The 21428-nt window shown below is 47.9% G+C and overlaps 1 protein-coding gene across 3 annotated transcripts in view; it reads right to left on the bottom strand.

The window, feature by feature from the left end:
* The window catches only part of ZDHHC9 (zDHHC palmitoyltransferase 9), a 43881-nt gene extending 25042 nt beyond the window's left edge, over nucleotides 1–18839 (bottom strand). For 2 of the 3 annotated variants that reach the window (XR_016444022.1, XM_090061713.1), the window contains exons 1-2: nucleotides 18708–18839; nucleotides 17608–17882 (exon numbers count right to left, since the gene is read on the bottom strand). Coding sequence is in view for 2 of the 3 variants with exons in the window: in XM_090061713.1 (XP_089917839.1) it covers nucleotides 17608–17774 (167 nt within the window). In the remaining variant the exon portion in view is untranslated. Of the gene's footprint in view, nucleotides 1–17607; nucleotides 17883–18584; nucleotides 18604–18707 lie in introns of those variants that run through there. The other variant, XM_090061715.1, reaches the window with a different exon arrangement.
* Between the last annotated feature and the right edge of the window lie 2589 nt (nucleotides 18840–21428).

The raw sequence follows: 21428 nt of genomic DNA, 5'->3' as shown, positions 1-21428 counted from the left end.
CAGGCTGAAACCAGCCCATGGGCCATATTTTGCCCACCCCTGCACTAACTGGTTTTAAGAGAGGCACAAACTTTTGCAAGAAAGGGGGACAGGTCTGTTCATCCTTACCAAACTCATGAGAAAGATGTCCAGTGTAGCGAGACTACCCACTCTTGAGCTCTCCAGGAAAGCTGGCTGTACTTTAAAGAAGCCTTACTGAGAATGCAGGAACAAACCATCCTAATGTGCAGGAAGACTAGTAGAAGACCAGCGTGGCCTAGCAGGGAACTCTTCGGTAAACTAAATCACAAAAAGGAAACTTATAAGAAGTAGAAACTCGGACAAATGGCTAGGAAGGAGTGTAAAAGTATTGCTCATGCATGCAAGGATGAAGTCAGGAAGGCCAAAGTGAAATTGGAGTTGCAGCTAGTAAGGGATGTTAAGGGTACAAGAGAAGGATCAGAGAAAGTGGGAGTCCCTTACTGAATGGGGGAGGCAACCTAATGATAGAGGATGCAGAAAAGGCTGAAGTGCACAATGCCTTTTTCACGTCAGTCTTCATAGGCAAGATTAGCTCCCAGACTACTGCATCTGGCAGCACAGTTTCGGGAGGAGGTGAGCAATCAACAGCAGTAAAAGAACAGGTTCACTGGCCATCATCTTTGAAAACTCATGGTGATCAGAAGAGGTCCTGGATGATTAGAAAAGGGCAAACAATCCCCATATTTAAGACAGGGAAAAAGGAGGATTCGGGGAACTCCAGCCTCATTTCAACCCCTGGAAAAATCATGGATTCCTTGAGGACCTGCTCTACTTCTAAGCACTTGGAAAAGAGGATTAGGAACAGTCAGCATGGATTTACCAAGGACAAGTCATGCCTGACCAACCTGATTGCCTTCTACGATGAGATGACTGGACCTGTGGATGCAGGAAAACCAGTGGATGTGGTATATCTTGATTTTAGCAAGGCTTTTGATACAGTCTCCCACATCATTCTTGGAAGCAAGCTAAGGAAGTACAAGCTGGATGAATGGACTGTAAGGTGGATAGAAAACTGGCTGAAGCGTCAGGCTCAAAGGGTAGTAATCAATGGCTCAGTGTCTAGTTGGCAGCTAGTATCAGGTGGAGTGCCCCAGGTGTTGGTCCTGGGGCTGGTTTTGCTCAATATCTTCATTAACAACCTGGAAGATGGCATAGAATGCACCCTCAGCAAGTTTGTAGATGACACCAAGCTGGGGGTAGTAATAGATACGCTGGAGACTAGGGCTAGGATTCACACTGACCTAGATAAAATTGGAGGATTGGGCTGAAAGGAGTCTCATGAGGTTCAACCAGAATAAGCGCAAAGTCCTGCACTTAGGACAGAATGATCCCATGCACTGGTACAGACCGACTGGCTGAGCAGAAGCTCTGCAAAAAAGGGCCTGGGGGTTACAGTGGACAATAAGCCAAATATGAGACAACAGTGTGCCCTTATTGCAAAGAAAGCTAACGGCATACTGGGCTGCGTTAGTAGGAATGTTGCCAGCAAGGTCAAGGGAAGTTGATTATACCCCTCGATTTAGCACTAGTAAGGCCACATCTGGAATACTGTGTTCCGTTTTGGGCCCCCCACTACAGAAAGGATGTAGACAAATGGGAGAGTCCAGCAGAAGGCAAGGAAAATAGTTAGGGGGCTGGGGCGCACGGCTTCTGAGGAGAGGCTGAGGGAACTGGGCTTATTTAGTCTAAAGAAGGAAAACACTCTGGGTAACATTAACATGTTCCTAGAGGTTGTGGACTCTTCATCCTTGAAGTTTAACACCTGGCTAGACAAAGCCTTAGTTGGGATGACCTAGTTGAGGATAGCCCTGCTTTGAGGAAGGGGCTCATCCCCGAGGTCCCTTCCAACCCTAATTTTCTATGAAAAACACTCTGCATTGTTGGATGGCACAGAGCAGTCTAAAAACATGTAAATGTTGAATGCCAAATACTAAAACCGATTCTCACTCATACAATGTACAAGATCTCTGCTGAACAGATCTAACATTTTTTGCCCTTAACTGATTCCTCTGCACCACGCTGGATACTTGCCCAAGTGGTGCAAAGAAGAAGTCAAGTTACCAGGCTAGTGTATGTGCCTTCCTGCTGGTTTAGGTAATATGTTGCCATTTTGTTGTCTGATCTGTGATACCCTGCCCAACTTCCTCCTGGATGCAAAATAAAAAAACTGAGAGCTAAGCAGATTGCCCTGAACTCCATTATAGTTACATGGAATATTGCTCCATTATGTTCTTTCCTTGCCAACTCTAAATGATCTCAGAAACTGTTATTCCACTGAGATGCATTCCCTACCAACTCTGGGAAGCATCCATTGTGATTGTTAATGATGGAGCTTGAGGCTGAACAAGGATAGCTGAATTTCACTCAGAATGATCAACTTCAAAAACACACTGTCCAATTCATTACTGTCCAGTGTTGCAGTTTTGGCAATCCAGGTTTCACAACTGGATTTATTTACTTCCTTTAGAACAGTAGTCTCCTAAGTGGAGTGTGCAAGATGATCCATTGGGGTGCGGGAAGAAAATATTAGAACTTCTATTTATATTCATTTTTTCATCTCATCCTTTTTTAATTTCTATTTGTTGTGTATGTTTTATAATGTACATAATATATTAGTACATGTATATAATTTATAAATAAATAAACACATATATTGGGGGGGTGTGCTCAAAAGTTTTTTACTGATAGGGGTGCGCGATCAAAAAAGTTTGGAGACCACCGCTTTAGAATAAGGACAGGCAGATCCAAGCAACTTCAATCATGGCTTGGCTCCTGTCTCAAAAGTTGACAGCAATGGAGTCTGTAAGCTTTTCAGTCTGATGTGATGACAGAGGAAACCTACTTGGCAGCCACTTTGGAACCAGACTAGGAGGAGTCAGAAGAACCACAAAACAGAAAGCACCTGTCTTGCCATTCTTAGAGTAGAAACTAGTGTTTTTTTCCCCCTCAGGTCAGATCCTTTAGTAATATCAGAACCGAGAGACTGCAGTCAAAATTTCTTAAAGCAAAAGGCTTGTGGCCTGTTTTGACACTGCTTGGACTTTAAAACGCTTTAAACAGGATATTCTTGCAAGGAGAACCCCAGGCATCCCAAACACCACTTCTCTTAAGGGCATCCAACACCAGAAAGATTAGTGGACACTAGACAAGACATGCTTTTTAAAAGGCAGGTTTTTTCACCCTCACTTCTAGCACAGAACCAGGAACTGGAACCAAAGACCTCTCTACAAGCTATACAAAAAAGATTTTTTTTCTAAACTAACAACTGATCTATTCTCAGCCTAAGTACTACCAAAACAACATAAGGCGCTACAAAGGATCCAAACGCAGGGAGAGTCGCATCTGGCAGCTGCTACCCTAATAGTGCTATAAGCTAGGTGCCTTGATGCCTCTGTATTATCATTGTGACCACTGTCGCTTCTGGTATTGTACGACTTGCGTGGTTTTCCCTCCTAAAGGGGGGGAAAGTAGAGAAGGGTTCTTGGATATTTATGCACTTCAAAATCTATTTCTAGTCCTTACTGAGTTGCTTATGTTTATTTTCTGCTGATGTGCAGGTCCCTTTGAGGGATTCCTAGCTAGTCTACCATTTCCCCCCCCCAGCATTAATTTCCTTACTAGCTCCTTGTTTGATTAATAGTTTTCCACACTAATCTGACCAAAGATTGTGAATTCCCCAAAATGGGAATATGTTGAAGAGAAGAAAGCTAGTTTCTCTATTGCAAACGTGGTTCTCATCCTCAACTGGAGACACATCAGCTCTCATAGTGCACTAATACTGGAGACTAGCAGCACAGGCATGAGCAACTACTTGCTGCAGGACAGTCTTACTGTCAAAAGTGATTGCCTGGTCTTTCCATGGTGCACTTGAAATGGAAGTTCTAGGGAACAACTTACATAATATTTTCAGCACCATTTTGGGCTGTGCCAATTTCTACATGGAAGAACAAGTAGGATTATTCCCGAAAGTCAAAGTGATGAACCTGTACCTTCGCAAAATGCTTCTATGCCACTCGCCCCAATATTTTCCACAGAGCAGAAAAAGGAAGTTACTGATTAACAGGGGTGCACCAATAAAAATTTTATTGGCCGATACTGATAGCCGATTATTAACCAACCATGTTGGCCAATGCCAAACTGATATTTAGTAATAATAAAAAGGATTTTAAGCTACTGACATAAATAACATTTTTTAAATATATAGCATGCTCCAGCAGCCTCCTTTGTCTCGTGTATCAGCATCCCTGCACTTAAAAATGTTGGTGGGGGTGCTTGAACTAAAGCTCATTTTTAAGCATGCTGATACACAAGATGCAGGGACATCTTAATTACACCAGCTATCAGAGCTGTTCTCGTTAAAGCGCAACCCGCCCCCACCGCTGGACCTCATGTAAAAGTGCCTGCACCAGTTGCACCAGGTGGGACTGGTCTAGGACTGCCTGCAATTAGCTGCGTGGAACCCTTTAGCCCCTACTCTTCTGCATGATGCCCTCGAACCCCAGCCTGTAATCCAGATCAAGAGGAAGGTAAACAAGTGGCAATGAAAAGGAGGCAGCAGAGGGCTTAGGAAGCATCTCTAACATGTGCCATCAAAACCCAAATGTTGTTATGATGGGAGATGAGGTAGGAGGGATCAGAAAGTCAGTTTCTTTGTATGCTCACACAATGCAGAGTTGGAAGGGGCGGTGCCGGAAGGAAGAATGGACTTACTACAGCATGTCTGCAGGACTGGAACTAGTGGAAGCAAAGCTTGGAACAGGATAGGCAGCCACCAAGGGAATGCCCTTGGGACCTTCAATGAACGGAGGGTCTGTTTTAGAACTGTTAAGTGCCCTCAAAACGGTGGCAATCCACTGAGCTTTAGACCTTTTTTTTTTTTTTTTTTTTTTTTAAAGGAACCTAGAGCCAACTAGCCCCAACAACCTTCACAGAATTATAATAGTAGCTATGGAGAGTAAATACTATGTCCACTGTATTCAAGGCAGCTTTGCACACAAGTCTCGCTTCTGATATGAAACAGCCCCTGAAACCTTACAAATGAACACAGCTGCAAAGCTGACTAGACAATCTTACAATTCAGAACAGACAGTTCACAATTCGAACAATAAATCTGCTGAGGAGTAGGACCTTTGTGCCGAAGAAGTTCAGGCATCCGGGATCCATCTTAGTTCCAACCACAAGCAAGGAAGGTGCTGGGTGTGAATAAAAGCTGAGTTCCTTTCAAAAGAACTCTGTGCATCTTACCAATGAGCTTGTCAATTGACATGGACAAGGTAAGGGAGATCTAGGGCAGTGGTTCTCAACCTTTTTTGTACCAGGACCGATTTGTAAACATCAATGGCCAGTCTCAGCCCAGTGCCCCTCACTCCCAACCTGCCCCTTGCCTCCAGGCCGCAGCCCCCCACAGCTCTGTGGGTGGCTCTGCAGCGGTGACAGCTGCTGCATACACAGCCTCCCTGTGTCACTGCTGCTGCAGAGCCATGCCTGGAGCTGCGCAGCCAGCTGCAGGGCGGCAGCAGCAGTGTGGTGGCAGCTGGGCAGCCGGCTGCACAGCTCCAGGCATGGCTCCGCGGCAGCATGGGGAGACTGTGTATGCAGCAGCTGTCACGGCCCCACAAGTAAGCGGCAGCAGCCACCACATGCGAGCCCCCCTGCCCCTGCAGCACCCATCCCTCACCACCGCTGCAGAGCCAGCCACGGAGCTGTGCAGCCAGCCACGGAGCTGTGCAGCCAGCCACATACGAGCCTCCCCTTGCCCCGGGCAGCCAGCACATGTACGCAGTCCGCACATGGTGGACACTACCACACCGTGCCCCACATCGCTTGTCTGTGAAGCCCCCTGCAGAGGGGCACCCCTGCCCTCACCCCGACCCTGGTCCTTGCTCCTGGCTGTGGTGTGCTGCCTGGGGCTGGCAGCACCTCCCCCCGCTCCCTCAGCCCCCAACCATCTTCTCCAGCCCTGCCCCACAGCCCCCAAACCCCACTTACCTCTACAATCCAGGGGCAAAGGGCATGGCTCTGTGGTAGCAGTGCTTGCCCGCAAAGCCCCCCCAGCCAACATGCAGCAGTCACCACTCCACACCAGCGCAGAGCCAGGCAGCCAGTCACAGGGCACAAGTGGCCACTGCATGCAAGCCCCCCTTTCCACCTCCCACCCGGGCAGCAGATATGTGGCCCACACATGGTGGTTGCCACCACATTGCCACTGCTGTGCCCTACACCACTTGCCCACAAAGTCGTGCAGGTGGCCATGGGATGGTAGCACAGGGTGCAGTGGCAGAGTTGCAGTGGCGGCCTCCGTGTGTGAACCCCATCAGGCCGGTTGGCATGTGTGTGGCCCGCAGAGTGGTACCCCTGCCCTCACCCCCTGCCTCTGCTCCTGGGAGTGGGCACAGGGGCATGCTCCCCCACTTCTTGATCTACACCCCCAGCACCTTCCCCCCCCCACCCCTCCCCCCACACACTTACCTGCTGGGGTAGGTGTCAGTGTGTGCCTCTGTCTCAAGGCCTGTGCCTGTGGGTCTGTTGTGAGGGGCACCAAGAGGGCTCTTGAGGCTGTGGGGGGGTGCGTGCAGGACACCAACAGCACTGAAGGGGGCTTTTAATTTTTATCACGGGTTTTGGATTTTTTTAAAATCGGAGAATTTGCAATTTATAAATCAGAGAAAACCAGGATCCAGGGACAGGTCATTGCTGTTTACAAATGGGTCCTGGTACAAAAATGGTTGAGAACCACTGTTCTTAAAAACATGGGCTGACAGTAGGATAGTTTTGTTACAATATGAGTGCCATATTCAAAGCATGTGATTGATGCAAAGTATCTGCCAATGAATACATATACAGATGTCTCCACAATTTCCTCCGAGTAAGGTTGAAGTCCCTTGTCATGTGTCCGAGATGAAGGAAGCCTCTGGGTTCCTCCAACAAAGAGAGGGATGGAGAAGCACCACCTAACGAAGTTGATAACAATCATGTCCTGTCATCACACTGGGGGCAGGGGAGGGGACAAGTATGCCAGGGTAACAGGGAACCTCATGGACTGGGAAGTGGGAAGGATCAATGTGCACTTGAAGGAGAGGGAAGAACATGATCCTGAACTAGGGGTGCACCAGTAAAGATTTTTGGGGCCAATATTGATGGCCAATTATTACTAGCCATATTGGCTGATACCAATCCAATCACTGATACGCAGCCTGGGAGCTTGGGGAACAGCGTCCAGCCAGCAAGTCTGTGGGGTGGAAGGGAAGCAGACTGATGCTGCACCCCACAGCAATGGAGGGAGTGGGGCTGGGGCCAACCATCCAGAGCAGGGCAGGGTGCAGAACAGTGCTGTGGCTCATCTGGGAGGTATGAGGGTGGCTCTCGCCACTGCACACACCCCAGGGGAAGCATGGGGAGCATGTACCCCCTGGATCTGTGAGCAGGAGGGAGGATAGGCTGTCCGCTGTGGGCTCAGGGCAGATGGGGGCACTAGGGAGCTACAGCCACCCCAAAATTCACTGTAGCTTCCCACCCCCACAGTGCTGCCACCACCCACTCCAAGCACAACCTGGGCCCAGCCCCACCCCAGCCAGAAAAAGGCCAGTGCAGCCTCAGGCCCCAAGTGTGCAATGGGCAGCCCACCCTTGCTCCATACAGATCCATGGGGGCAAGCACCTCCAATGCCTCCTCCAGGGTACACAGTGGCAGGAGCCACACCCCACCAGACAAGCTGTGGCTCCATCCCATGCCCTGCTTTGGCTAGGCAGCACCTGCCCCTGACCCGCTCCCTCCCTTACCATCAGGGCCTCGAACTGCCCCTCCCCATGCTCCTTCCCTCCCTCATGCCCCTTTCTCCCCACAAACTTACTAGCTAGATGCCGCTCTCCACAGTACCAGGCTGCATTCGTGCTGTGGCTGCGCGTATGCACATAGCATTTAATCGGCGACATTATCAGCCACATCAGCCAAAAAAAAGCTGATTGCCAATAATGTCAGTTTTCCTTTTATTGGTGCCAATGTTACTGGTGATAATATCAGTGCACCTCTACCCTGAACAAACACAATACTGAGTTGGTTCTGTCAGCACATGCAGTCTGCAAGCACAAAGGGGCCAAGGAGTTAAAAGGGCTGGTTCTGAAATGCACTGGGCAGATATTGGGACCATGGTGTTGGGTGCAATTGTCTCCATGAGGACTGTGACATCAAAGCCCTAGACAACTGAAAAAGCAGGATCAGAACAGAGTCACCCTTAGTGCTAGAATGAGAACCGAAGAATGCCACAGTAAAAGACAGCACCAAGAGACCAGGAGAAAAGACAGGGGGTGCTGCCAACAAAGTCAACGGGACATTCCAAGTATCTGGACATCCGACCAACAGACAATTCAGAGATAACAGTGCTAAGATAAACACACCCATGGTCAAGACATGCTCCACATGGATCCATCCGTGTCAATCATGAACTCTGTCATGTTAGGAGCTGAAGATTACGATGCCAATTTAGAGAACCCTGTCCATATCTCAGCTTGGGAGTTCTCCTGGGATACTGAGTTTGATCAGCAGTCACTAACAGACATGAGATCTGACATGCTTTATAAGAATCCAAGGATATTCTCTAGGGGTAGACATTCTCTGGGACAGAGGGGCATTCAGTCCTGGAACTGTGAGCCTCTGCCACATCCTCATATGACCAGGAGGTCTAACACCTTGCCCAGACAGTAACTACCCTGCCCTGAGAATGAGTCTGCAAACTGACAGAGCTGAAGGAAACCAAGGAACAGGGACATGCGTTCTATTCATGAGTGCACAGAGAGACATTGACGGGAGAGGCTGGAACAAGTACTGTGGAAGACTTTGGGGGGTGGGGGGTCTTCAAATCAAAAGGCTCATAGCCTAAGCTCATCCAAATGGGAGAATATGTGTGTGTGGAAAACTATTTAAAGAGGCAACCTTTCTGGAGAGACGGTGTTGGAAACAAGGACAGAGGGATACCTTAAGTTTGCTTTCTCCTGGAATTCTGAAGTGAATCCTTCTATTTCTCTGCATCTTGGGGAGTGTTCATAGAAGAGAACAATATCTTTCCCTGTGTTTGTGGGACTCAGCAAGGACATAAGCAGGCAACAGAGACTTCATATATGGTCAAGTGCTGGGGAGTGCAGTAGTTCAGCTACAAAGCAATGATTTTTTTCATCAGCTTCTAAACATCCAAAGTAGTAACACAGTAGGAGGTCCCAAGGACTCCATGAGGTCTCCAAAGTAAAGACAGAAAGAGCAGTTTTCCTGCTGCCAGGAAGACGAGAAAACATTTAGAACCTGAGTTTACAGGTGCACCAGGAAAAGAACTGTAAAGAGTTAAGGCTAGTGGAAGCGCTATGACTTGGAAAACAGAGGAGATGATCTAAAAAAAAAGTCAGAGTACATAGGGAGGAGGAAGAGAGACAGGCAGACAGACTTGAACTAAGTGAAATAAAATATCCATCAAATTCATACTAAGTACTTAGGGCCAGGAGATTCATTCCCTTTTTCGCTTTTCACAACCTGACAAGAGAACAGGAGGTGTGTTAGATAACCCCATAAACACAAAAATTCCTGGGAAGAAAGGATAAAGAGCAATTGACAAACTCTACGGAAAGGAGATATAATGGAAGAGGCCAAGCAAGTGGGAGAGAAGCAGCGAGTGTTTTCAGGATACAAAATGCAAGTTAGAAAAAACCCTACATATGTCAAAAAGACAAGTGAGAGAGAATTCAGGCACAAAGTGACAAATAAAAACCTAAATTTACTAAAGCTTATTTTAGCCCAGCTTTGTTTGCTTTAGAAAAGTACCACTATTCATTTATAATCATGCTGACGGAAAAAACAAGATATTAACAGATCCAATAGAATGTGAACTTGCTGCCTTTCAAATATACCTGGTCCATCCAGATATGCAGTTTTAACACCAGCCAAATAAATTCAAAAGGGATAATTCTGGCCATAGAAGGGAGCCCACATTTTTTCCCATTAGTAAAAATACCATGGAAGTTGAAACTGAACTCTAAGTACAGTAGCCACAGTGCTGGAAGTATAATCCTGACAGGGACCCAAAAAATGCACAAGAATGTCATAGAAAATGCACAAGAATGAGATAATTTCAATTCTACATAGAAACGACTTCTGTTTAAAAACACTTGTGGCTTGACCCAGTTTAACAGCCAGCTGTAGGACTTCTCTAGTAGGCCAGGTTTGGGAATCTGCAATGGGAGTGCAGTTAGGTGTATATACAAGGACAAAATATGGCTTGTCTTCTCATCCAACTCAGTCACTGCTACCTCTATTTACACACATGCAGATAGGCAAAGAAAGCCTACCCAGACCTGGCAAGTGGCTCCCATTACCCACCCACCCTTGATTTGGCAACTTATGAACTGGCCTCCAAGGATTCCTTCCTCTTCACCAGAAGGAGAGACAAGATGTTCAAGGCCTGGAGCAGGGCAGAAAAAAAACAGGGAAACTTCAGGACCCTCTCAACTTAAGCAAATACCAAAGAACAGAGGCCATTTCAGTGGCAACATTCCAGAACTTACTTTAAAAGGAACTCTGCAGAAATTTAGGACATACCCAATCCTGATCTTCCCCAAAACATCCCCAACAAGACTGCACATGGGTTTGCACTCTCTATCACCATACCTGCAGTTAAGCACTTGGCTTCAAACACTGGCTGCTTTTGGGGAGGGTCAGAATGCAAGTCCCCTGCCCTTTAGCTCTTGGGGGTGGGGGGGCGACACACACACAGAGACAGAGACAGAAACGTCCTTAACATGTATTAGCTAACCTAAAGCAATGAATGAGACAAAATCCTAGCAAATACAAGGCAGGGCAAGTCACTAATTTTATGCAAAATTACTAGGGTGAACTAAACACAAAATTTTACCTCAAGTCTGTTGGGTCCATTTTTTCACGATGCCAACAAGACTCTTGCGTCTCCCTGGGCTTGGCCGCCCCCTGTAATCACAGGGATTGCCCAACTGAAGTCTAGTTAAATTTGTATCCCAGCTCTGAAACCAGTTCTAGATGATCCAAAGAAAGGTATAAAAGGCATTTTCTATAAACTGTCCCCAAGAGAAGCTGTTTCCCCTCCCCACCATGAGTGCTTTTGGCTTAAACTATCCCGCTTCAGAGTGTATAATCCATACACATTTTAACTCAATACTCACTCACCTACGCTCACGTAGGTTCTTGGCCAGAGTGCAGGACCTCCATCTAACCCAGGAGGTGCACAGCCCCACCAGGGGAGACGCCTTGTTGGACCTAGTCCTGGCCACAGGTGATGACCTGGTGAGGGGGCTGCAGGTGCTCGACTACCTGGGCGACAGCGATCATCGCCTGCTGGAATTCACCATCCAGCGCAAGGTGGCAAAGGCATGCAGTAAGGCAGTGGCCCTAGATTTTAGGAGGGCAAACTTCAACGAGCTAAGGAGGATAGTTGGAGAAGCACTGAGGTCCCGGAGGGGAGGGCAGCCAGGTATCCAAGGAGAGTGGTCGCTCCTTAAAGAGATGATCCTCCAAGCCCAAAGCAAGGTCATCCCAACGAGGATCAAAGGGAGCAGGAGAGCACACAAGCCTCCGTGGCTCACCAAAAGCATCTGGGAATGTCTCCTTGCTAAAAAGGAGGCTTACACCGAATGGAAAGAAGGGGTCATCACCAGGGAGGGCTATTCTGTAGTTGCTCGGGGATGTAGGGGGGTAGTTAGGAAGGCCAAGGCAGAGATGGAACTGGGACTAGCTTCCCAGATTAGGGACAATACGAAGTCCTTTTTTAAACACATAGGGGGTAAAAAGAAGGTCCTGGGTAATGTGGGGCCCTTACGGGACGCAATGGGAAACTTGGTCGTCACACCAGACGGCAAAGCTAACATGTTTAACAATTTCTTTGCCTCCGTCTTCCTAAGTAGGGACCAGAACAGCCATCTCCCTGCTGGGCCCCCCTCGGGCCCCAGGGGAGGCACACCTGGGCCACGAGTTAGCGAGGATTTAGTTAGGGAGCTTCTGGAGGGGTTGGACGTATTCAAGTCAGCCGGTCCGGATGATCTCCACCCTAGAGTTCTAAAGGAACTGGCCGAGGTCACTGCAAGTCCCCTGGCACAACTTTACGAGCACTCGTGGTGCTCTGGTGAGATACCGGAGGACTGGAAGAGGGCCAATGTGGTCCTCATCTTCAAAAAAGGCAGGAAGAAGGATCCAGGAAACTATAGGCTGGTTAGTCTTACCTCGATCCTAGGTAAGCTGTTCGAGAAAATTATGCTGGCACACATCCAGGAGGGGCCAGAAGGGGCCTGCATGCTTAGGGGCAACCAACATGGGTTCATCAGCGGCAGGTCCTGTCAGACCAACCTGGTGGCCTTTTACAATCAGATCACCAGATCATTAGATGCAGGGGTAGCAGTGGACATAGTCTTCCTGGACTTCTGGAAGGCTTTTGACACTGTCTCTCACCCTGTTCTAATTAAGAAACTGGGGGGCTATGGTGTAGACACCCACACAGTCAAATGGGTCGCCAACTGGCTGGAGGGCCGCACCCAGAGGGTGGTAGTGGATGGGTCCTTCTCAGCCTGGAAGGACGTGGGCAGTGGGGTTCCGCAGGGCTCGGTCCTCGAGCCCACACTGTTCAACATCTTCATCAGCAATTTGAACGAGGGGGTAAAAAGCACCCTGTTCAAATTTGCTGATGACACTAAGATGTGGGGGGACGTGGGCACACTAGAAGGAAGCAACAGGCTGCAATCAGACCTAGACAGGTTACAAGGGTGGGCGGACAAGAATAGGATGGGTTTCAACACAGACAAGTGCAAGGTGATGCACCTCAGGAGGAACAACCGGCACCATACCTACAGGTTAGGGAACTCCCCTCTTGTCAGCACGGAGGCGGAAAAGGATCTTGGGGTCATCATCGACTCCAAGATGAACATGGGCTGGCAGCGTGGAGAGGCAGTTAGGAAGGCCAACCGCACCTTTTCATGCATCCACAGATGCATCTCGAGCAGGTCCAAAGAGGTGATCCTCCCCCTCTATGCGGCACTGGTTAGGCCGCAGCTGGAGTACTGCGTCCAGTTCTGGGCGCCACACTTCAAGAGGGATGTGGACAGCATGGAGAGGGTCCAGAGGAGGGCCACTCGTATGATCAGGGGACAGCAGGGCAGGCCCTATGAAGACAGGCTGCGGAACCTGAACCTGTTCAGCCTCCAAAAGAGAAGGCTGAGGGGGGATCTTGTGGCCTGTTACAAACTAGTCAGGGGGGATCAGCAGGCATTGGGGGAGTCACTGTTCCCCCGAGCACCGCCAGGAGTGACCAGGAATAACGGTCACAAGCTGGCAGAGGGTAGGTTTAGGTTAGATATCAGGAGCCGCTACTTCACAGTCAGGGCGGCTAGGGTCTGGAACCAACTTCCAAGAGAAGTGGTGCAGGCTCCTACCCTGGGGGTGTTTAAGAGGAGGTTGGATGAACATCTTGCTGGGGTCGTTTGACCCCAGTATTCTTTCCTGCCATGGCAGGGGGTCGGACTAGATGATCTGCTCAGGTCCCTTCTGACCCTAGAAACTATGAAACTCTCAACTTGTGGCCATCCATACCCCTTGATCCTGCTCAGTTCTTGGCCTCAACAGTATTTTGGGACTACAAATACCACAGCTTAATCATACAAGGAGTGAAAAAAAAAAAAAAACCCAGGCCAAAACAACAACAAAAAACCCCATATCCTTAACAGCTTTACAATGACGACTCATCCACTACATTGCTATCCTTCTAGTTCTATATTATGGGAGGATAAATATAAATCCCCAATTACTTTTCTTACCCTATTCATAAGTCTGTATCTCATTTACCTTTGGTCTTATCTTTTCCATCTTCAATCCAGCTTTGAACTGAACTGAAGTCTTTTACATGCCATTAAGCACTCTTGTCATTTAACCCTGGACCCCTATTTCTGGGCAGGATACAATGTCATTCTACAAATGAGTATTATTGTTGCCATCTTTTTCTACCCAGTGTTAAATTCACTTTTTGATCATCACATGGCAAACAATATTTCATATAGTACTCAGCAATGATAGCCAGACCGCTGCCCAACAAGCTACAGTTAATGTTCACAGTACTTGATCATCATTTCACAGGGCACCTCAAGAGGACCCAAGAACCACTTTCCAGTGTTACCCAGTAAAGAGAGCTAAGGTCTTAAGAAAGAAACAACAAAAAAACCATGTCTCTGAAAGTGGCAGTGAGTGTCCCCAAGTCATCTTAGCAGAGACACAAGTCACTGGCACTTGGAATTTAGTCTGGCTTTGTTAAAAAAATTGATCATACAAACAAAGCTCAACAACAACATTTCTCACTTTCACCTTGGGCAGGGGGGTATTTTGTTGAACTGCTTTTACAGTGATCCCTGAGCTTATTATGAGATACAAAACCAGCAGTGACTGATCTAATACCAGGATGCTTGCAATCAGGGTTCTGACTCTGCTCAGGGATGGCCTGCAAGACATGTGAACAAGTCACTGCTGGCTCAGAAGGAGCAGTCAGGTACTTCCCATTCCAGGCATTACCAAGTCTTGCTCACCTCCAAAAGAAGGTGTAATTATGCATAGAATTAAACTGAGTGACATGAACATTCACAACACACGCTTCCTCATTAGCATGAAAAGCTCTAGGAAAGATGCTTCTACCCCTCAGGAGGCAAGAATTCTTGTGGAAGGTCTCTTTACGGGCAATTGGTCCAATAAGAGACACAACCCACAAGAAGCCTTGCCTCCTGCATATTTCCTGGACTGTGGGTAACAACGTTACCTCAACATTAGCACCCCATGACATCCAGCCCTCTCTTCTAGCAATTGGACTTTCCTTCTCCAGCCATGGCCCTAAGAGAAAAAACACTAACTATTGAATAAAGAAAATAGCAACCCAACATCTCTTAAAATGAACACAAGAAAGGACACCACACTACCAGGCACACAGATTAAGATAACACTTGTTCTGTCCTTTGCCCCCACACAAACAAGGGGTGTCAGGGAAGACAGGCTATCAAGACATTAGTTACACTAATAACCAATCTTTCTGTTCACTACCCAACCCATTATTTGATATTGTGCAACAATAGGTTTCAGGGTTTTTTTATTTTTCATTTCAGGCCAAAAAAACTGGTTTAGAGCAAAATGAAATGTTTCTTTCAAACAAGATGAAGCAATTTGCTTTGGGGGTTTAACTCCATTCTTGGAAATTTAAATACAAAAAATGCAAAAAACAAATCTGAATCAAAGAACTTAAATGAAGCATCTCAACTTCCCTAAAATCTCTTAGTTTTCTGGTTGTAACTATTTGTCAATTCAACCAAAATCCACAAACCATTAAGGTCCCCTTAAAAATAAATCACCTATGTTTACTCAAAAATTGAGCTAGATTCCTTCAATGAGCAAGAATGGAAGCAGTCCTCCTCCGACCCTCTGAGTGGCCTTCCCTACCCTAGAGATGTGGGGTGGGCCTCCAAGATTTCCTGTCACTGACTTGATCTGTGGATGTAGCAAGTATATCTCATGCTTCCAGCCCTACAGGTTCCACTTATGCTGAGTCTTGCTAAAACTTGGTTTACTCCACCTCACTCATCATCACCACTAATAGCGACTGTGCCAGCAGACGGCAGCTGGCAAGAGTGTACAAGACTGATGAAACAGAGTTTGCTCTTTCATTCCCGGACTTGCTCTGCTGGAACAAGGGTAGCCATCTACCGTAGTAAGCATGTGCCCAGAAATACCTCTATACCTATGAATTCCAGCTGCAAGGCAGGAAACTATTCTTATTTTACAGGTGGGGAATTGAAAGAGAGAGAGGTGATGATTCCTGCACAGTGACTTGAACTAAGCAACAGAGCCAATATTAAGAAACCTAACTTCCCTATTTCATGCTTCCATTATACTCCTCTCTAGAATGAGTTCCAAAGGAACAAGGGAACTATACCTGACCTTGACTATGGCCTAACTCTAGCCCCTCTGTTACTGTTGCTTAGATATGACATATCTCTATAGGATGTTCCAGAAAGGCCATTTGATACTTGAAAGGGTTTCTGTCATAACCCTGTAAGTAGAGGAGCAAGTCCAGGTCAGATTGTGACTTAGGGATTGAGCCAAATTTCCTAGCTGGAGTGAGACATCTAATACACTAGTAAACAGACAAGCCCTGAACAGATTACCAGAAGGACATGCTTTTTTGCCAAACACAGTACAACATTCAAGGTCTCCCACTTCTCTTTAGTGTCTGCCTTGGTTCTGGATCTCAGAGACATTTATACAACCTGTCATATTACCCAGGGAATCATTCAGGACAGTCAATGAAAATGCCCTTGGGGAAGCAAGGTAAAACTCAGCAGAGTCTGTGCACCTAAGGAATCAGTTGTAAACAGATACCAAGGAATGTGCAAAATGGTAATAATCTGGAGACAGTGTATAGGCCATTCATAAAAGGAACTCTTTCCTCTTAGGTCTCCACCCCCTATACAAACCATGTGACAATGCGATGGATTAAACGTTAGTCGTTAACTGAAGGTACGGTCTGCGCCTTTCACACTGATCCCATTTCAAACTGACCACTTCCCACCCTCCTCAAACACAACAATAAAAATGACAGTCAACTTATTGTTCCAGTTATATTTCAGTCTCACATGCAAGTTGATTGTCATTTTTATTGTTTTTTGGAGGAAGGAAAAAACATTCTTTTAAATCAGAACTATACAGTCCTATTATATAGAACAGGCAGTTCGACCCAGGACTTGCAAGGGTCGAACAAGCAAGGGGCTCACAGGCTCTACTGCCAGGAAGCACAGTAGCAAAAACCCTTCTGTCAGCTTATGCCATGTCTCTGCTACGGGCTCTGCCAAAATGGCTATGCCAGCACAGCTGAAGTGGCAGAAGCTCTATAATGCAATAGGCCCCAAGTATATTCAAGGAGCCTTACTACCACCAACAATTAGGTTTACTCCTGAAGCAAGCAGTTGCTTATGAAAGCTTATGCATCTCTGATTTAGTCTATAAAATGCAACTTTACTCTGTCTTCTGTTCCCACATATGCCACATGAAGAGAAAGTTGCAATAATGAGCAAACAAGGTCTTGTCTGTACAAGTTATGCCAATGTGCCAATGTAACCAAAGTCGTTTTAAAAACAGTTGAAACAGCATGACTTGAGCCTACGTAAAAAGTTATCTTACACTAATGAGGTGCTGTAGGTTGCCTACTGAAGCCAACCCCAAAACACAATCTCATGCCCCAACTGCTTTTCCTTTCCACCAATGTCATGCCACAGGCTGAGAATCTCTGAAGGGGGCTTTCTTAAAAGAATAAAATTAACTTGGCTGCACCAGTGCCCTAGGAGCTCAAGCACTTACAAAACTGAAGCTGGTGCACTGCACCCAACTGGTAAGAGCCTCATAGGTCAGCAGCAAATGTCTTCCCTATCCCTTAATTCATATCCCAGCCAACATAACCCAGCAATAGTGGTCAAATTCACCCTCTCACTATCAACCTATGACAGCGACTTTAGCCCCACAGACACCTGCATGAGCAGGGATCTCAGCCTGCTATGAACTCACTCAAAAGCAAAGAAGAGGGCACAAGTGCCGAGAATGAGGAAGAGTGTCAAGTAGAAAATGCCTTTCTGCCGGGCCATCATGATGCGACCATCGCAACAGAAGGTGTTCCTGCCTGGCAGCTTCTCCCATTTCCGAATCACTTTCTTCCTTGCCACCATCACAGACATGGTCGCACATTCACAGGGAGGCGGGCAACCAAGCAACGTCCAGGCTCTGCTCCAAACTTGTTGGTACACACGGCATCCTCAGAGTCCAGGCATCATTTGCTAAAGAAACTGGGAAGACAAGAATGCATCAGCGTGGTCTGATAATCCCCTTGAATGTGCCAACTGAGGGAACTCTCCACGCTGATGACAAATGGTGCTCCCTCCTTCCCACCAGCTCTCTTCCAGCTCCCCCATACACAAAATGCACAGAGGGGGAAAGCAGGCAGTCCAGGACTGCTTGCCTGCATAGGAGTATTCCTGGCACCCCACTGGTGTCCTACGCTAGCACCTCGTTCAAGCTCAGGACTCAGGGGCCTCAGCCTACAGTTCCCAGGGCAGGGCTGCACTGGCCCCAACTTCGCCGAGGGGAAGCAAGTCACACAGGAAGCCTGAGAGCAGAGTTCCGGCCGGAGGGGCTGCCCGTGCCCCAGCCCCGCTCTCTGCCGGCCTTCGCACGGGGTCATGGCCCGGGCTCAGCCTCCACAAGCCGCGACACCAGCACGGGAAGAGCCTGGATCTCACCGCTCCCCCTCGGGAGCCGGCAGTGCAGCGCAGCAGCACACCCGCCCCGTGTCCGGGCTCCGAGCGGCCTGGGCAGGAGGCGCGTCCCGAGCCAGGCACCGCGGCCGATGGCGCCGCGCTGAGCGCGAGGAGCTGCGGGCCCTGCACAAAGGGCGGCCGAGGAGGCTCCACTCCTGCCTCCCGCCCCACCGGCCGGCCCGGGGGGCGCACAAAGGCCCCGAGCTCGGCGTGACACGGAGCGGGACCCACCCCCGCGGCGGCGGCCGCACGTGCCAAGGACAATGCCCGCTGCCCTGGGCCAGGCCGGGCCGGGGCCACCGCTCTCCAGCACATGGCGCCGCCCCCGGCCCGCGGCGCGGCCTAGCCTCTCACCTGGCGGCGCTTCGCGCTGCCCCCGGGCCAGGCCGGGCGGGCCGCTCGCCGCCGCTGGGCTGCGGGTGGGGAGCTGGGGGCGCCCCGCCCCGCATGGCTGAGGGAGGAGGGGCGGCAGTTCCCATTGGCCCGGCCGAGGCGAGGCTCCGGCGCAGTCTATTGGCTAAGGGGCTTGTCACTCCCGCGCCCCAGGCTTGCAGCCGCCTCTGGTCTCCCTGCCTCCCTCGCCCCGCTCCACCCCCGGTCGCAATCCTCGCCTTAGCGGCTCTGGGTGGGGAAAGGGCATCTTCCACCTTTTGCTCCGCCGCAGGCTGCCCGGAGAGAGGCTGCAGCCCCCAGCCCACACGCAGCGTCATCGTTTTCTGGGGGACACGTCCCCTCCGCCCCATGGGGAGGGTTTCCCTTGCCAAGGTGATGATCTGATCGCTCCCAGCGAGCCCCTGTAGGCCCAGGCGCTTCTGCCGCCTTCATGTCAGCCGGGTGCGTGTCAGGGCCCGCGCACACGTTTACTCCCGATCCTGCCCTTGCCTGCCATGTCTAACCCCACCAGGTCACCACGCCCGGAGGCCACAGAAGGGCAAGCAGGATCCTCGTGGTGCTTGGAGCAGTGCATGCCCCTCGGCCTAAGGCTGAGGTGCTGTCCTCGTGAGCCAGGGTCAGAGGCATGCCAGGCTCCCTGTACACCAGGCTCCCTGTACTCAAGATGACATACTGTTGTCGCCGACCAAGCCAAGCCCAACAGTACTGTAGATCCTGGACAAAGGGTGTAAAATGAAAGCTTAATTTGATGTCTTGAGACAAGCTTAATTTCTGGTTCTGGCAACGGCAGCTAATTGTGCAGTTTGAGGCCATGAACAAAGCATGGGACAGAGGGCATCTTCCCCATAAATTTAGTCAAAATGTGGCTTGGAGCAGCATCCTGTAATCAAAATGCTGTGTTGAGTGGTACAACCTCCTGCACTCCCATCAAGGTACTCATTGAATGTTCTGAGAGCAGCTGAAAAGGCCAGGGGCTTACTCTTTCCACTCACCACAGCATGCAGTCAAATACACACACACTTCAGCTTGGTCTCAGGCATGCTTAGGAGTGCACTCTACTTTGGTACTGTATCCATTTCCTACAGCATAAAATATGTATTTGATATCCCCTTAGCGCCCTGACAGGTGGCTCAGAGCTCTGCCTGCATCACCATCTGCAGCTTCCCTCTTATCTTTGCCTGGCAATTAAGGCAAGAAACCCAGACAATACTTATGTGTGTCCCAGGCTTGTGCTTGGTAGGATTTTGCATAGCAAGACCCATACCACTTCACCAGTTCTAATGAGCTGGACCCCTTTTGCAGATGGATAAACACGAGATCCAGGGTATATCCAGGGTATAAATAAACATTGCATTTGTGCTACTATGAAAACATTTATGGCCACACAAAGGCCGAGCAAATAGACCTCCATGCCCCTTGTTATGCCCCAAAATTTCTCTGGCCCCAAAATTTGCAGTATAATTTTGTACTGCTCATTTTTGCAGCAGCCATCTGTTTGCTTTAAGGCAGAAGAGTGTGTGTAGCCTGGAGCTGCCTGCACTCTCCAGCTGCCCTGAGCAAGCATTCCTGGGCTTCAGTGGCCTGAACCTGCCTACTTTGGGAATGCCCTTTCTATTTATCCCATGCTGAAGATTCTTACAAAGAGTTGGGCTTCAGAATATTGTTTGAGACAGGGCCAGGTTAGGACAATAGTGTAGATGAGGTTTTGGGATTATGATGTGAGTTATGGATTAAGGTTTGGGTTAGATTCCAAGATAGTTTTTAATATATCTCATCTTCTTGCATACAGTGCACTCTAGAATAAGATATACATCCTTTTTTTGAAAGGCTGAATGAAGAAAAAAAAGAGATCTTTCTTTATGGTAAGTAATTGAGTGGCAGCATCTAGGGAGTGGAGCCTACTCACCATTCTGCTCCCTGTGCGTTGCATCTAGACTTTACTTTTGCTTTTGCCTGGTGAGCAGGAAAAACTGCTGTTATCATATTTTTTTACATATTATACACACTCCTATTTCTAGTGATTGGGTTTGGGGGGAAAGGTGAGTGTTGTGTACAAGAAAATATGGTAGTAAAAAAAAGTTGAGGGAAAGGTGTTAGAGTTTTCTGTTGAAAACAAAGTTTTCTGCTTTCTGTCTTAACCTTATAATTTTAGTCTAAGCAATCATATTTTTAATCTAAAATTTAAATGGCTAATCTGGAATTGTTGTTATTGACTTTCCTATTATAATGATCTACAAATTAATTATTTCCACGTAAATTATTTTAAAATACCTAATAAGCAATACTACTATTTTTTCAATGTCATCAGGTATCACAACTATTGTACATTTAGCAATTTTCTTTTAAAAAAATCCAGTTCTAAGACCATCAAAATGATTTAGCTACAATAACGAAGTTTGGTCACTTATAGTCATTAAGACTGAATAAGTCTTTAAAACGCCCCCTTTTCTTAAAAAAAGATGGAAATAATCCAATTCTGCTGAAAGATTTAGTTAATAATCAATATTTAGAACAAAACCCTGAGGTTTCTTAAGCTTATGTTGCTAAATTCATGTTTAATAAAATTTTTCTGTATTCTTTTCAAATTACACCCTATTACTGTATCACTACTCACTGTACAGAGCAGGGAGTTAACACGCTGGGTAACGTATCACTGACTCATTAGATTCCCTAAGATAAGGG

The sequence above is a fragment of the Crocodylus siamensis genome, chromosome 8 (genome assembly GCF_052110815.1).
Source record: "Crocodylus siamensis isolate JL-2025a chromosome 8, ASM5211081v1, whole genome shotgun sequence".
Taxonomy (NCBI): Eukaryota; Metazoa; Chordata; order Crocodylia; family Crocodylidae; genus Crocodylus; species Crocodylus siamensis.
Note: the sequence above shows the minus strand (reverse complement) of the source record. Positions and strands in the feature narration are given on the sequence as shown.